A 17,919-nucleotide genomic window follows, 5' to 3' on the forward strand; every position below is an offset into this window, starting at 1 on the left:
GAGGGAGAGAAAATAATGGGTTAATATGAATGTGATATACAATCAGTTACAATTTGTCACACAAAATAATTGTAAAAAAGTATATGCAAAAAAATTGTGATTATAGAATTACTTGTACACAATGAAATTATGTCATGAGTTCCAAATGTCAAGGGTATTATAGCTAAATTGGCACCTCTCTATATATAAGGTGTTCGATGGTTTACAGGAAAAATTGTACGAGCTGCAATTTAGCCGCATGCATATTGTAATTATCTCAAAAACAACAAAAAGTCATGAATTCCAGAAGGTTCTTCTCAGCAATATCTCATCCATTCATTTTAGATAGACAGCTAAGATCCCACTTCCTCTCCATCCATACGGATACATATATTTCAATAACTTATTTATGTCATAGATTCTTATCTCATTTATGCTTATGTATTCTTTTACAGTTTTATTTTTATAGTACAAAGATTCGGCATCAACTCAAAACGCTAGCCTATACACAAACTTTGGGTCCCATACTGACCCTTGTACTTTTTTTTTGGCTGAATACACTGACCCTATACTTGGAATGCAAGGGAAGAAGAAGAAAAATGGTGTTCACCAAGGGGGGAACAGAGTAGTTTGGAGAGAAAAAAAATAGAGAGTGGATTAAGGGAAGATCTAATTATGGTTTTTTTTTTTTTTAAAGTACATTTTGAAACATGATGCAGAAGAATTTATGAAAATGTCCTCTATTTAGCTTCGGAAAATGAAACAACAATCTTTTTAGTACTAGCTTTCAAAGATGGTCAAAGATTTTATATATATATATATATATATAAAGTTTCCATCTATAGTGCATGCTATTGACGATTATGCTTTTTATAATCAGGCTAAAATATAAATTGATTTTTTGTGTTAGTGAAAATGGAATCTCCGACCTTTTATTTAACCATCAGAACTTGACCATTGAGCAAAAAGATATTTGTAGGAGTGGGCTTTGATTCTTAAGTCTAAAAGATGAATGAATTAAGGTCCAAAGAGCCCAGTACAATAAATTTGTAGAGAGTGAGCTAAAAAATTAGGCTTCAACAAAGTGGACAGCGCCCTTAATAGGCTAAAGACGGTAAGAGAGCAAGGAAAGGCAATGAATAGATAAATGTAGTGTACATAAATTCTTTCTTGGCGATATCTGAGGAGTGTAGTTCTTGAATATATTTCTCTTAGATTTGATTACAGTTGCTGCTCTTAACTCTACAGTGTTTTCTCTACAGATTTTCTACTACCCCTCTCCTTGGAGGGCCTTTCACATTATATAGCTCCTTTTAGGCAATTTTGGCCCTCCATTTGTTAATCGTTCAGTCCACCACTTGAGTGCTTGTCCCATCAAACATATTCCCAAATCCCTTGTGAATTGCGGCGGCTAAGGCAGCACTGTTTAGGGGTCTTCTTCACATAAATCCAGTCAGGAGGTTTGGTGGGATGCATTAAAATGTGGGGTAGCCACCATCTCTTTAGTCATGTCAAGGCTGACCCCCTCTCCGAAACTCTTTCTCTACTGTATGAATTCCTCTAGTAACATGCCACTGACGTGGCCTTACTGTCCGGGCATGTGGCCTTCTCGGCACGATAATAGACTTCTCCGCCATGGATACGACACGTGGCACATGAATCTTATTTAAATTCTTGTGCACCATAATATCTTACAGAATAACTTATTTATTTTAAGTTTTACTAGACATATTCTTAATTATTGGATTTTTTTAAAAAAATCTAATATTATCCTTTTTTTAGTGGCAGTTTAACTTATTTTAGTAAGGTGAAAATAAGTTAGAATTTGACTAAAAATGTGTTTGGATTAGGTTTTTTTTTTTTTTTTTTTTCTAAAATTTTATTTATTTACTTACTAAAAGTTGATAAAAAAAAAAAAAACAAATATAACTTTAAAAAGCATGGTTTCAACAAATTATACAAAAGAAAATAAGTTGACAAATTAAAAGAAACAAAAGTTACTTCAAACTCATCTTAGACTATTTGGCCCTTTAATGGGGGAAATTAGCAATTTTAAAGGACTGACATGTGTCTTTGTATTTTTTATTTTTAAATTGCACATAAAAAATAAGCAAAAAATGAGTTTTCAAGTTGCATCTCATGGATTCTTCTAAAAAAAAAAAGCAAAAAAAAAAAAAAATTGCATCTCATGGAGTCAAGCCATAATATTTTCACAATAATAACACTTTTTACAAATTTTGTCAATGCTCAGCTACATTAAAAAAAAAAAAATCACATTTTGTTTTACGAAAAAAAAAAAATCATTTTTAAAATGTACTTTTTGAAATCATTATTATTTTTTTAAGCACTTAAAAATAATAACCCCCCAGAATATGTCATCTAACTGAGAGATTGGGTGCAAAAGAATATGTCATCTAACTGAGCTTCATTCCGTGTTAAAATAGAATCTACTATTTTATTTATAAAGCTTTATAATTTTCTTTAATGTGCAATTATATTTTCTTACAATAAATAAAATAAAAAAATAACTTAAGGGAAAAAAAAATTATCACCTACAAATACATACGGAGGTGTATGAAGTACTCTCCAAATGACTTAGAGTAGGTAAACTGACGTATAATAAAAACTGAGTAATATTATAGATACAAATCATTTTATAATATATTTATAAAATATTAATGTGACTAGTTTTTTATTGATTTTTATCTAAATTTATCATTAATATTATTTTTTATTTACTAATAATCACTTATCAAATCAATAATTTATAAAAAAAATTTGTAAATTAATTTATATCTTTAGGATTATTCATAAAAATTACTTTTATTTTCACTTTTAAATATTACCTAAAAGGTGATTATCAAAAAAAAAAAATATATATATATATATATATATTACCCAAAAGGAACATAATAAATACGCTTAAAAAAGCGTTTGCATGGGGAAAAGCGCGCGGTACTTAAAAGCGTTTGCATGTGGACTTGTAGGGCTGGAGGCTTGCTAGTTAGCAACTTGCAACAAGCCACGTCGCCAACATATAAATTGAAAAAAGAAAAAGAAAAAAGTAGGTAATAAATTTTGTCACCCAATTCTTATAAATTATGGTATTTTTGATCATTAAAATACAAAAAAATAAAATAAAATTCAAATCTATAATTTATCTATAATATATATAAGAGTAAATTCCACAAACTACCCCTGAGGTTTGGGTTAATACCAACTAGGTCCAAGACATTTCAAAATTGACCAATTTGATCCAAAAAGACTATTTTGTCCCTAAGGTCGCTAACACCGTCTGTGCACCGTTTTGTTCAACAAATTTTTTTTTTCATTTCTTCATCTCACCCATGCCGAGCTCTCCCTTCTGTCTTTCCAATCTGGAGCTTTCTCCAGAAGCCAAAAACCAACCATGGCCGAGCCTCCATGACTCTTTCTTCGATCAGCCTAAGTCTAAGCCTCCTCAACCATCAACTCTCCTCACTGAAAATCACTCTCTTCCCTCTTCAATCTCACCAATCTAAACGGAGTAGAGTCTCCATGGTGAACCTCAGCCAACACCACCACAAAACCCCATACCCCAAACCCACTCATTGAAAATCACTCTCTTCCCCATCTGATTCTCATTCCCTCAAAACCCCAAACCCACTCTTCAATCTATAAGCCAGAGGGCCCTAGACGACGTGTGGATTTTGGTGTGGATCAGCGTTGGAGTCTTTCCCTTCTCTCTCTCTCGTGGTCTTTGCAGCGGCGCCGTGGTGTGGCTAAGTGGTGATTCGTGGGTTTTGGTGTGGATCAACATTGAAGGGTTTGGGTTTTCTCTCTCATGGTGTTTGTGGCCGTGCCGTGGTGTGGGTTAGGGATGGTTAGTTCGATTGGCGGTGGTTGGTGGTGGACGGTCACAAAGCCACAGGGAGGAGCAAAAACATTTTCTTGCTGAGGCTTATGAATTTGGGGTTTTCTTAAGAGAATGTTTTGATTGATTGGTTTTGGTTTTAGATTAGGATTTTGAGTTGAGAGGCTGATTTTTTGTCACAGTTCTTGATTCTTGATTGCATGTTCTGTGGTTTGGGTTTAAATTTGTTGTGTTTTCCTCCTCATTCAAAGAAAGTTTTGATTGTTGGTTTCATTCAAGCATTTTTGTTGTTTGTTTACTGAGAAACAAAAGAGAGAGAGAGAGACGGTGTAGTTACTGAGTTAGAGAAAGGGATGAGAGGTGAGTTAACGGGGTTAGGGATTAAAATGTCTTCAGGGACAAAATTGTCTTTTTAGGATGAAATTGGTAGGTTTTAAAATGTTCTGGACTTAGTTGGACATTACCACAAACCTCAGGGGTGGTTTGTGGAATTTACCCTATATATAAAGACTAAAAGTGTGTTTTAGTTACTTTAATAGGTAAAATAAAAAATCTAATATTCAAATTCCACTTAAACAAAAACACCAGTTAGTGTTTTAACTCGATTATAAAGAGCAATTATATAACTTATAGCTTGATTGTAAGGTCATAAGGTTTTGAAGTATCATGATTTTACACTTCAAGAATTTATCCTATATCATTTAATTGAATTTAAATTATATTCTATAATTAAACTCTTCATTATAATTTTTTTAGGGACTCCATTAGAATTTTGACACGTGATATTTTCTTTAAATGGTAAACTACATATATAGCTCCATGTATAAATATAATTATAATAAATACTTATTAATAATTACTATTATTATTAAATTCTATATTAGACAAGAAAATAAGAGAAAAAAAAATCATATTATGATAAACTTTTTCTTGTACCAACTAGTATCCATAATAATGACTTTCTTCTATAAAAAAAAAAAGAAGTATCCATAATATAGACTAAATGTCAATACTTATATTCTCCCCACTAATTTATAAGAATAGGTGATTTATTATTGTTATTTAAATTAAAACAATGAATACTTGAATAGAAGAATCTAGAACTAGAATCTCATGCATAAACAAATAAATAAAGTCCAAAATTATATTTTGACTTGGTTACTGTATCAGACTTGTTAGTGAAGATAGTTGAAAATAGCTTTACTGATGAGTAGTATATAAAGACAAGAAGACAAGAAGCCAAAGACCAACTGCTTTCTCACAACTGCTCTTGTTTTTCTGTAACATCTTTCTCTCTTAGGTAGGTTCTCAGTAAAGCTTTTTCTGGGTTTCTCGGTAAAACTTTTTCCTGGGTTTCTCAGTAATGGAAAAGCTTAGTTTGGATCATTTGCCACGTGGGGTCAGATTTAGTCCGAAGGACAAGGAGGTCATCGAACTCTACCTGAAGAAGAAGATCACAGGGAATGATAAAGACACTTGGTTTATTCCCGAAATTGAGTTCTATAAAGATGAGCCCTGGGATTTACCATGTAATCTTCTTGTTTTTCTATTATCACACACCCACCTTTATTTCTTGGAAAATTTAATGCCTTTTTGTGAAAAGGTACGAAAGTGTTTCACATTGTATTAGTTTGTTGATTGTTGCTTGTTCTGTGGGCTTGTTTTAGAATTTTTCAGGAAGTGCGTTACATTAATTGATCATAACAAATAGTTGCAGAGATCATGTGAACATTATCTGTTTTGTGGTATTGGTGTTGTCTGGTTCATGTTGTTTCTAGTTAGCGTTTTCTTTTGTATAAAGACTCATGCTTTCTTGGGCTATGCTTCTCTGCTCTAGTATGGCTGTTTTTCTTCTTTAAAACACGTGTGTGTGTGTGTGTGTGTGTGTGTGTGTGTGTTTGTGACTTCTTGGTCTTTTCTAGTAGTGTACTTACTAGATTACATAAGATTTGCATGATATGCCCGTATAATTATCTCATACTTGAGAAATTATATAATGTACATGGTCATGTGATTTTTCCCATTTTGGGTGTCAAAATTTTGTGCTCAAGTCTGGTTTCTTGGACTGTAGTTAAAAGTGGGATTGATACGGAGGATCAAGAGTGGTTCTTCTTCACCGAACAGAGCCTGAAGCATCAGGACGATAATCCAAAAAAGAGAAAAAGGGATCAGAAACAAGAAAGGGTGAACAGGAAAACCAAGGCTGGGTTCTGGAAATCAACTGGTACAGATGGGGAAATCAGGTCTGGAGAGAGCTTGATTGGAATGAAGAAGACTCTGGTCTTCCATATGGGGACTACTAAGGGAAAAGAGAAGGGAATAGGGACTAAGTGGGTAATGCATGAGTACAGCACAACCCAGAAGGATTTTGATGGAAAACACCCCGGTCAGGTTGGCTTTTGCTATTCAATGTGTTTGATTGATGTTATATTGACCTGAGATTTTTTTATTGATTACTGAACTCTGTGTGTGTGTGTGTGTGTGTGTGTGTTGATTTAAGATTGTTTTGCCTCCAAAATCATTGGAGGTAACTTTCAAAGAGGATTGACTCAATTAGCTAGGATTGTGGAAACTGTTAATTTTTGTTAATTCTTAGTGAGGGGGTTAACATTCTTGCTGGATTAATGATCTCTCTTTTATTTTTTATTTTTAATATTTTAGATTCATTAAAGAAGGTATTCTTAATCCATCAAGGGATAGATACGGAAATTTTACATGTAGACACTGTTGCAAGGATTAGTGGTTTTAGCTCATGAGTTCCCCTATTGAGGACAGGAGGAGCCTCGTAGAAGACAGGGTGTGAGTTTTTTTTTTTTTTTTTTCGAAAAGTAGTTTGATGGTTTCTTCTTGGGTTGAACAGTACTCACATGTATGAATTGAGAATTTGTTTGTTTTGTCATTTCTGATACATATTTACATATTGTTATTTGCATTTTTTTTGTGGTAATTCAATTTGTAGTATATATTAGGCAATGATGTTATGTCCACCCAATTCACTTGGGTGCTTAACATTATGCAGAAGGCCTTTGTCCTTTGTCGTTTATTCGATAATCGAGAAAAGAGTACCAATGGTGGACCTGCTACTTCACTTGATACCTCATCTTGTATTGAAGAAACGAAGTCTAAGTCATCGCTGGCTCCTGTATTTCCAGCCTTGGATGTGCAAGCTGAAACTCATCAAACAAGTAATCAATCTTGTTTAGCTAAAATTCCTGATGAAATGTTGTCTGATGCTACAGCACCTGTTCAATGTGAAAATGCTTCTCTTGCAGAAAAACAGGAGGCAGAAATGACATCTCCTGAGGTGATAGGACCTAGTTTCCACATCAGACACTTATGCTTTTCTTTTCTTTTTTCTTTTTCTTTTTTGCGAATTGAGAAGTATATTGTATTAAATTAATCAATATCTTGTAACTCCTGTTTCTTCTGTCAGGATGAATTTAATGTGGAGGAATTTTTGAATAAGCTCTCCCCATCCGCATTTGATTTTTATGTGGACGAAATGATGTCTGATGCTACAGTACCTATTCAATTTAAAAATGACAACTTCAACTCTGAGGTAATAGGACTTAGTTTCAGCATTAGACACTATCTATTTTTTTTTTTTATTTATTTATAATAATTTCATAGTTATAATGGGGGAGGGGGATTTGAACATTGGATGTCTCTTTTGGAAATAGTAGGAGATGCCTACTAGTTGAACTACAAGGCATAGAGTAGTTGTTATTACTATTAAATTGTGGGAATTGGAAGTGCAGATAACTAATTATACACTTATCTTGGTTATTCATGTTTCTTCCATCAGGTTGACCAGGATTTGGAGAAAGCCCCCAAAATGTTCTACCCCCATCCACCAGAGCCATTAGATTGCAACTTTTCCTCCGTATCAACTATAACTACCACTACGCCAGCTGTTTCTTCTCCTGCCACAGCTAAAGCTTCTCTTGAAGAAGCACAGTCTATGCTAGCACCAGCTTCAGTTTCTCCAAAATTAGGAAGTGAAGCTGACAATTATCCCATGATTTTTCAATGTTGTCCAGCGGAAAATTCTGATGGAATAACATCTAGCAGTATACCACCCATTGAGTACAATGGTTATAACACCTGTGTTGCAAAAAATGATGTGGTAGAAAAAAAATCTGATGAGGTGAGAAAGGAATTAAATTCAAGCATAAAACAATAACATCTCTCTTCCAAGTGTAGTTAACTAGTTAAGCACCTGTCTTATTCATTTATGTTTCTAACATCAGGCTAATTTGCAGGTGGAGGCAGGATGGAATATATTCCCTGTTGCACCACAGCCACTAGGTTGCAACATGTTATCCCCATTACACTCGCAGATGCAAGCGGACGACTGCTTTCGGTACAAGTCTAGCTGTGAAAATAATCTTGCTTTTGATGATGAAACCCAGGAAAACATGGTCTCTGCACAGGTAAGTGAAAACTCTCAAGATATCTTTTATTAATTGATCTTGCAAGTTTTTCCAATAAATTTATAGTTCTGTTAATTTGTAGCTCAAGACTTGTTATACTCGTTTGTGGGTACTTTTTGACTTATTCAATGTGTTTCTTTGTGTTTGTCATCTTCGGATAATTGGTCTTCTGAAAACTTACCTTGCATTGTTATTATGTGCAACAGTTTGATCAAGAGAATCAAGATTTTTTGTGGCTTGAAGATATCATCCAAAGTCCCAAGGTTTCACCTGGGTTGTAAAAATCAGGATCATATCTAGGATCTGAGGGAGGGTCTTTGGATCAGATCATAAAATTTTACAATTAAAGGATGTCAATGATTTAGATAGATAATTAATTCAATATTACTTATAAGACAAGGCAAAAAAAAGAAAGAAAGAATTATGGCTTTCTTGGGAAGTACTTACTAAAAAAAAGTCTTTCCCGGAAAGAGTAGAAGAATTTTTAATACTCTTTGAAGACAGCTAAATTAAAAAGGATATTAGTCTTTCTTACAAATTTCAAAAGAATGTTTAATGTTCTTTAAAAACAAAGCTAAAAGTCAAAGAATTATTAATATTCTCTGAAATCCCGCATGTAAGCAACATTCAACCAAAGTTTTGGGAGTTCTGCTGAAAATGGGTCATCTTCCTTTTCCCACTCACATTTGCAAACATTCCCTAAAGTCTACTCACAGTGATTCACTCTTTTTCAACTCAAAAGAAAAAGAGACTTCTAGTCTTTTACAAACCAAAGACCGATGGTCTTTTACAATCAAAGGCCTATGGCCTACTTTTACTACTTATTGTCATTGGAACTTGGGTTGTTACTCTTCCCCACTTTCCCACCCCACCCCCCAGAAAAATAGTCTTAAAAAGACTTCCAAATTGGGTTCCTTACTTTAGTTCCATGTTGAGTTTAAAGGTTTCTCTAAAAGAAACCACAATCTGGGTTGGAATTTTAATAATCCCTCTTAAAAGACTCAAATTAATGTTTAAATCATTGACATTTTAGATCTGTAGAATTGTGAGGTTTAAGATCCTGATCAAGATTTTAGCAACCCCCAGACTTTGTTACAGAGTGAAAACAAGTACAGTCTTCACTTCTGTGTATAATGCAATTTGTATTTTATATCTCTGGGATATCACACTCTTCTCACATGGGGTGGGTATCCTGGTGATACTAAATACCTTCTCGTGTATCATGTTGATGAGCACTGGATAGCTTTGGTCGTCTTACATAGTGAACCTACAAGTGTGGTACGTCATTATCTGCTGGTGTGGTGAACCAGTTCTATATGTATATGATAAATCAAGCGATCGTTTGGAATTAGTATAAGGGTTTGGCAACTAAAAGATTGGAGCAAGACTTCGTTGTTTTTAAATCTATATACAATGTGATTTATGTTCAGCTGTATTGGATAATCGTTGTTTTTCTGTAAACATGTAATAAAAGTGTTCAACCGATGATTTTCTTTAATTTTATCTTCTTTAATCTTTGGGATAGTTAAAAGTCGATTTAAGGAACATGGCCACAAACTTGTTTGCTGGAATGTGGGTGTTTTTAAGATGCTTATTGTGTGTTAGACAAAGAAGAATGCATGAAAATAGTTATCAGTCAGAAAGTCAAGCTAGAATTGAACCGTACAATGAAAGAGGCTGGTATACACAGGATGGGAATGAGTGACATGGTCTAGGACCTCGAGGTTGAAGGTGCTCTAGTAAGGGTCGTTTGGCTTATATAAACCAGCAGTTTTAAATGATTACAGGCGTGTCATATAGGTAAAGATTTATTGATTGTCAAGTTTCAATGTTTCATTGTTATTGATACTATTATTCTTAGTGCATTCACGCTTTAAAATGGGTTGCTTTCAGTTTTACAATTGAAACTAACACGATATTGTTTGTACAATATTTAGTCTTTTCTCTCAAAATTTCTGCATGAGGTTTCCATGGATGAACATGCAGTTTTCACGAATGGCATACAAAAGCCCCATAAATGATGCGTTGTTGGGGAAAAAAAAAAATAGTCCATCGGCAAGGGAGAGCTAGTAGTTGTTATTCATAGCCTACAAAGATGCAATAACTCACACGTGAGGAAGAGATTGTTAGATATACAAATATGAGTGAAGTTCCAAATTGAATAATTATGAGAAGAGTGAGTGATTAATCAAGTTGAATCCAAACTCATAATCTTAAGGTTTTGGGTTAAGTTGTGTTTAAATATGTTATATGAACAATGAATATCATCTCATGTTGTCAATCATTTCATATGTTGTGTTGTAGCTTGCTTGACATGGTTTTTTGAAGTATTCAGTAGGTTGAATGTGTACATATGAATGTGTTTAAAGACTTTGCAAGAGTAAATGTTGCATAAGCAATCTAATGTCTCCTTAAAGCATTTTCTCTTAGAATTTTTGCAACACCTTACTACTCTCAATTTTCTAATAACTTTATTGCTATAGAAAGTTGGAATTTTTATAATTCTTTTATTTGATGATGAGGGTTTTATTTACAAGGGGGAAATGAAAAAAATAATTTATTTTTTTTACTCCATTAATTTGTTGTGGTAGTTTTGAACTTGTCTTTATCCTCAAAAGTGTTAGAATATTTTGAGCTAATATGTCACCATAAAACTTGGATTTGGTGGGAATCTGGTTTTAAGTGCCGGTCAGAATTCATGTCTATGTGACAAGGTGCTAATCAACACTTTTGTCTTGGGCACATTTTGGCTGCAACTTCATCTTTTGGAATGTTTTGGTTAATATTCTAACTAGTTGAAGGATAATCATGCGTTTTCTTTGCTTCTTTAAAGCCACTAAGGCCCCGTTTGGTAGAGCAGTTTAATATGTTTTTAGTTTTTAAATATTACACGTATTTTTACACACTTTTTCACTCACATGTATTTCAAAAAAAATACAAATAACATTACTAAAACAACGTTATCAAACGGCCCCTAAATGATCAAAACTATATCTTGATGATCCAATCTTTTGATCTCCAATTTACTCTCTTCTTTTCAAGGAGGGAAAATCTAAAATCAAAATTTAGGGCTTTATCACCTAAATTTTTTTATCACTCTTAATTACATTCTTGATTTAAAAATAAACCAATGGGATTCTAACATGAATTAATTCTAACTAATTTAATAAGGACCAATCAAAATAAACTACCCATAATCACTTGATTATGCCTTAGCTCATTGGAGTGCATATGACCTTTAAAAACTGGTGTGGCTTGATCATTGGATTGAATGGATCGATCATCATGTTCTTTAAAGTGAAATTCATGTTCATTGAACCATTCAAACAACATTGTTGTGGATTCATCGGTTACTAATTGGGGTGTCTACAACTTCTTCTAGGTTCTAATTCAAAATTTTATTGTGTTTGAAAAGGAAAAGTAAAAGAATTAGGTTATGATATAATATTTTCTCCATTTTCTTTACCTAACTATAATATAAACAAAATTTTGTGTTTGTGGGTTTTGTGAAGGGGCTCTTGATTCTTATTCTTTTGATTTGGGTTCCCCTTACTACAAGGACTTCCATTACTTTTGTAAATTTTCTCTTTTAGCCTCAATTGACTATTCCTAGAAAAACTACCTTTAAGAAAATTTTTATTTTCATGAATTAAATTTACCATGAGTGCTTTAATTTCCCAAAAGAATCCCACATTGACTTTTTAGTACAATAGTAACTCCTCACGTGAAAATCCAACATTGTCCTCATTTAGTTTCCCAACTCATTATTTAATAATTTATTAAAATGATATTTTAATATTAAAATGTTACAATACTCTACCAATATATATATATATATATATGAAATAATGGAAACGTATAAATATTTATTAATAATTAGAATTTTTAATTTTTAATTTTTTTACAATATAGGTATATCTTACAAATATTTAAAGGTTATATGATAAAAATAGGAGCTCTACCCCCCCCCCCCCCCCCCCCACAAAAAAAGAAAAAGAAAGCATTGATAAGCTAATCTAGTAATCATTCCCCCCCCCCCCCAAAAAAAAGAGAGTTTAGAGTTGATATACAATTGTAATATAGTGAAATAATTAGGTAATAAGTTTTGTGAGTAAATAGTGGAACCCTTAATTTTTAGCTCAATTTCAAACCCTATTAATGTGTTCAAATCATTCAACATTGATAATATATGCAATTTCGTTGAAATTTTTTATTCTCAATATTTTATCAAGAAAAAAAAAAGCTCATATGAAACCTCGATTATAACATTATGATTTTGATTTGTCAAACATGGATGAAGTTTTGCAAACAAGTTATATATTGAAAAGGAAATTATGAATAATTTTTCTATAAAAATAATAATTGATGAAGTTTATTACGTGAAGTATTATTGTTGAGCATGACTTTGATGGAAGATACTATATTCGTTTTTTTTTTTTTTTTGTTCTATATATTTGTATGTTGTATACCTAATTATACAGTGTTTGTATACTTATTAGAGTTTAAGAAGATTATAAGTTTCTCTTATAAAGAAGATCTCGTGTCTAGATGTGTATATATACATATTAAAGTTGATAATTTTGTGTATATGTATATAACTTACTTTAGAATAAAAAAATTAAAATTTATATTTTCATACATAGGCATATATTATGTGGATTTTTTAGGGTAATCTCTATTTGTGATTTGAGTTTATCTTGACATAGTAGTTCAGCCTCCCAACTCAAAATTCCTAGCACTGCCACTGATTCTTACATAAATTAATTCTAACTAATCCAATAAGGACCGATCAAAATAAACTACCCATAATCACTTGATTATGCCTTAACGCATTGGAATGCATATGACCTTTAAAACGCGATGTGGATTGATCTCTTGATTGATTGGTTCAATCATCATGTTCTTTAAAGTGAAATTCAAGTTCATCAAACCATTTAAACATCATTTTTTTCTCCTAGATTATTTTTGAAATTACTATAACACAAGGTTGTGGATTCATCGGTTACAAAATGGGGTGTCCACAACTTCTTCTAGGTTCTAATTCAAAATTTTCTTGTGTTTGAAAAAGAAAAGTAGAAGAATTAAGCCATGATATAATTTTTTTTCCATTTTCTTTACCCAACTATAATATAAATTGAAATTTGTTTTTATGGGTTTTGTTCGGTGGGTTCTTGATTCCTATTCTTTTGATTTGGGTTCCCCTTATTGTGAGGGCTTCTATTATTTTTGTAAATTATTATTATTTTTTTTTTGGCCTCAATAGATCATTCCTAGAAAAACTACCTTTAAGAAATTTTTTTTTTTCATGAATTAAATTTACCATGAGGGCTTTAATTTCCAAAAAGAATCCCACATTGATTCTTTTTAGTACAATAGGAACTCCTCACTTAAGATTGATTAACCACATGAAAATCCAACATTTACCTCATTTAGTTTCTTAACTCATTATTTAATAATGATTTTCAAAAAAAAAATAATATTATTTAGTAATTTATTAAAAAGATATTTTAATATTAAGATGTTACAATACTCTGCCAAAAAATATATGTACAAAATAATGGTGTGGGGCACAAGAATTCAAATAAGGTACCTGTGCCACATGTCATATCCATGATCGAGGAGTCCATTGTTGTGTCGAGGAAACCACACGTTCAGACAATAAGGCCACGTCAATGGCACATTACCAGAGGAAGTCTTATTGTTAAGAAAAAGTTTCGAAGAGGGGGTTAGCCCTGGCATGACTGAAGGGATGGTGGCTGCCCCCACATTTGATGCATCCCACCAAATCTCCTAATTGCATTTATGTGGAGAAGACCTCTGAACGGTGCTGCCTTGACTGCCGCAACTCACAAGGGGTTCAGGAAGGTGTATGATGAGACAAGCACTCTAGTGGTGGACTGGATGATCAACAAATGGAGGGCCAAGATCACTTAAAGGGAGCTATATAATGTGAGAGACCCTCCAAGAAGAGGGGGGCAGAAAATTTATAGAGAAAACACTGTAACATTAAGAACAACAATTGTAGTCAAATCTAAGAAAAATATATTCAAGAACTATCCTCCTCGGACATTGTCGAGGAAGAATTTCCGTGCACCACATTTGTATATTCATCATTTTTACTTGCTCTCTTATCAACTTTAGCCCATAGAAGGCGTTGTCCACTTCATTGAAGTCTAGTTTTTTAACCCATTCTCTACAAATTTATTGTGTTGGGCTCTTTGGGCCTTAATCCATTCATCCTTTGGACCTAAGAACCAAAACTCGCCCTTATAATTGGTGTCGTTTGTGGGGAAGGCTTGAGCTTTAGTGAGTTCGACGCCTAACCATGGCTGGATCAAGACAGGACTAGGAGGAATCTATTGGTTCCCAACGTCAGAATTAGTTCCTTAACCTTGAGCGAAGGAGGGACCGTGAGGTTAGTGTACACACCACGCATACTAGCAGGAGCCAATCTTGAGGCAGGAGTCACATCTCCCATGAGGAGAATACCAGAAGCTTACAGTTAGAGATTGATCGTCTTCGTAGGAGGCTACGCCGCAAACGACAAAGGACTCCTTCGGATTTCGACCTTTCTTCTGATGAGGAGGGAGATGGTAGCTATAGGCCCAGGTCCAGGACTCCTCCTAGTAAGTCTTTTTCATACGATGAAAACCGTCACTACAAATGGAGGAGTAAAAGTCCACCTCGCAAAGGTCTGGGCAATGATGCTATAAGCAGGGCTCTTAACTAGATCTCCAAGTTGCCATTTACGTGTAGAATTGAAGGTGGAAAGCTTCCCCAGCGTTTTACTCAGTCAACGTTCACCATGTACAATGGAAGAACGGATCCCGTGGAGCAAGTGAGCCACTTCAACCAGAGAATGGTCATGCACTCTGGGAGCGAGGCCTTAATGTGCAAGGTTTTCCAACTTGGAGCCTGTGGCGATGAGGTGGTTTGACGGCCTGAGGGAAGGCTCTATCAACTCTTTTAAGGAGCTTACTCGAGCATTTGGGGTCCGTTTTGTGACTTACAACAGGGTTCCTCAGCCTTTGGACTCTTTGTTGTCCATGGCAATGCGGGAGGGGGAGACCTTGAAAATGTACTCTGACAGGTACTAGGAAATGTTCAACGAGATAGATGGGGACTTTGATGATGTGGCTATAAGGACCTTCAAGGTTAGCTTGCCCGTCAAGCATGATTTGAGAAAGTCTTTGACCAGAAAACCAGTTAAGAGTGTGCGTCGACTCATGGATTGTATTGATGAGTATAAGCGGGTTGAGGAGGACCAGCAACAGGGAAATGGGAAGGCGAAGATAGTCTCTCACAATAGAAGAGATCTCAGGTCGGACAGGTACAATAACAACCGACCTCTGAGAGATTATGCGGGGCATTTTAGATCTACTACTACTTAGGTAGTCAAAACTATGTTCCGAGAGCCACTACACCAAATCCTAGAAAAAATCAAGAATGAGCGATACTTTCAATGGCTAAGCAAGATAAAGGGAAACCTCACGAAGCGCAACTAAAGTCTTCATTGCCAATACCACTAGGAACGAAGGCACACTATCGAGGATTACAGGACTTTATGGAGCCACTTAGAGCAATTAGTTAAGGCAGGAAAGTTAAAGCAATTCCTACATCAGCCCAACGAACAGGGTAGTCAGGCAAAGTCAGGGGCTCAGAGGGACACCTCCGCAAGACCACCTTTAGATACAATCAGCGTTATCCTGGTTGCCCCGGGAAGAATTGGTTCTCAGCCATCCAGGGTGATTTCTGTAGCTTGGCCATCTGTAAATGGCTCGTCCCCTGATCCCAAGAGGAGTAGAGTGGAGGCCTGATTAGCCCTGAGCTTTTCCGACGAAGACAAAGTGGGAACCTTGTAGTCGCACGATGATGCCCTAGTAGTTACCCTCAGGATAGGAGGGTACGATGTAAAAAGGGTGCTGGTAGATCAGGGTAGTGGCACAAAGATCGTGTACCCTGACCTATTTAAGGGACTGAATAGGGTTCCCTTCGAATAGGGTTCAACGGCAAGATTGTCTTTCTAAAAGGCCAAATTCAACTACCCATTCAGATAGGGACCGAGGTTGTGGAAGTGAACTTTATTGTGGTAGATGCCTATTCCTCTTACACTGCCATTATGGCAAGGCCTTGGCTTCACGCCATGGGGGTCGTACCTTCCACCCTGCACCTAAAGGTGAAGTATCCGTCCGAGGGACGGGTTGAGGAACTGGTGGCCGCAATCAGACATTAGACCGGGGGTGAGTCCTCGGCCTCCGCAGCAAGGGACTTATAGTAATCAAGGGTGCTGGAATTGTCCATGGGGGCAGTGGCAAGAGGGGCTAAATGCGAGTGGCTGGAGAAAGTTTTTATTGGCAGTGACGAGGAGAAATTCTTTCAGGTCGAAGTTCAGCTACCTCTTCGGGAAAAGGAAGATTTGGTAGGTTTTCTCAGAAAAAATATTGATGTATTTGCATGGAACACTTACGAGGCCCCAGGGTGGATCCAGACTTCATTTGTCACCATTTAAACGTCAACCCATCTGTCCCCCCCAAAAGACAACCACCTTAGCGCTCATTCAAAGAACATTCTGATGCTGTCAAGGAAGAAGTGCTTAAATTTAAGCGGGTTGGGGCTATAAAGGAGATGTTTTACCCAGAGTGGTTGGCTAACACGGTGGTGGTGAAGAAGTAAAGTAAGAAATGGCAGGTGTGTGTAGACTTCATAGATTTAAATAGGGCTTGTCCGAAGAATCCTTTCCCCCTGCCTCAAATAGATTAGCTAGTGGATGCAACCGTAAGCCATCCTTGGATGAGCTTCTTGGATGCTTTCCAAGGATATCACCAGATACCCTTGGCTCTGGATGGTCAAGAAAAGATTTCTTTCGTTACGTCCATAGAGAATTATCATTACAAAGTGATGCCCTTTTGGCTGAAGAACGCGGGGTTTACTTATTAGAGAATGATGACCAGGATATTTGAACCACAACTGGGTAAGAACATCGAGGTCTACATGGACGATATGGTGGTAAAGAGTAAGGTGGAGTCCGAGCACATAAATGATCTTGAAAAAGTCTTCGAGATACTGAGGAGACCTAAACTACACCTCAATCCTGCTAAGTATTCTTTTGGAGTGGGCTCTGGCAAGTTTCTGGGTTATATGGTCACCCACCGCGGAATTGAAGTCGACCTAGATCAAATTAAAGCGATCCATGACCTGCAGCCTTTTTGGAATCCCAAACAGGTCCAAAAGTTGACAAGGATGATTGTCGCTTTGAATCGGTTTATCTCTCGGTCAATGGATAGGTATAGGCCATTCTTCCAGTTGTTGCATAAATAGAAGGGATTCAAACGGACAGAGGAGTGTTCCTCGGCCTTCCAGCAATTGAAAGAATATCTTTCTCAACCACCTATTATGTCTAAACCCGAGGAGGTTAAGGTTTTATTCGCTTACATTGCTATAGCCTTACATGCGGTGAGTATGGTAATAATGCGGGATGAGAATGGGGTGCAGAGACCAGTTTATTATGTGAGAAAATCATTACATGAGGCAGAGGTCCGCTATCTACCACTAGAGAGGGCCATCTTGGCAGTAGTACATGTTACACGGAAGCTCCCACATTACTTCCAGTCTCATACTGTTGCAAAATGGGCAACGATCCTAAAAGCCTTTAAT

The 17,919-nt window shown here is 35.5% G+C and overlaps 1 protein-coding gene across 4 annotated transcripts; it reads left to right on the forward strand.

Annotated features, from left to right (window-relative positions):
- The first annotated feature begins 5,060 nt into the window (after window positions 1–5,060).
- Window positions 5,061–10,060, forward strand: LOC115960684 (protein NTM1-like 9). Of its 4 annotated transcripts, XM_031079653.1 has the most exons (8): window positions 5,061–5,361; window positions 5,904–6,223; window positions 6,792–7,017; window positions 7,105–7,136; window positions 7,266–7,391; window positions 7,638–7,979; window positions 8,095–8,265; window positions 8,472–10,060. In XM_031079653.1, exons 1-8 carry the CDS (start codon window positions 5,196–5,198, stop codon window positions 8,544–8,546), a joined length of 1,458 nt encoding a protein of 485 aa, XP_030935513.1. In that variant the 5' UTR covers window positions 5,061–5,195; the 3' UTR covers window positions 8,547–10,060. The 4 variants fall into 4 exon arrangements, with proteins under 4 accessions (XP_030935513.1, XP_030935511.1, XP_030935512.1 ...); XM_031079651.1 differs by having other exon boundaries at window positions 6,792–7,136; XM_031079652.1 differs by having other exon boundaries at window positions 6,852–7,136.
- Window positions 10,061–17,919: the final 7,859 nt, after the last annotated feature.

Source organism: Quercus lobata, chromosome 9, assembly GCF_001633185.2.
Source record: "Quercus lobata isolate SW786 chromosome 9, ValleyOak3.0 Primary Assembly, whole genome shotgun sequence".
Taxonomy (NCBI): domain Eukaryota; kingdom Viridiplantae; phylum Streptophyta; class Magnoliopsida; order Fagales; family Fagaceae; genus Quercus; species Quercus lobata.

Excerpts from the sequence above, each read along its gene's own strand:
- LOC115960684 (XM_031079651.1), top strand. The coding sequence starts at position 5,196 with ATGGAAAAGCTTAGTTTGGATCATTTGCCACGTGGGGTCAGATTTAGT. Across the intron at positions 5,362-5,903 it reads TGAGCCCTGGGATTTACCAT|TTAAAAGTGGGATTGATACG; the intron begins GTAATCTTCTTG and ends CTTGGACTGTAG. Across the intron at positions 7,392-7,637 it reads ATGACAACTTCAACTCTGAG|GTTGACCAGGATTTGGAGAA; the intron begins GTAATAGGACTT and ends TTCTTCCATCAG.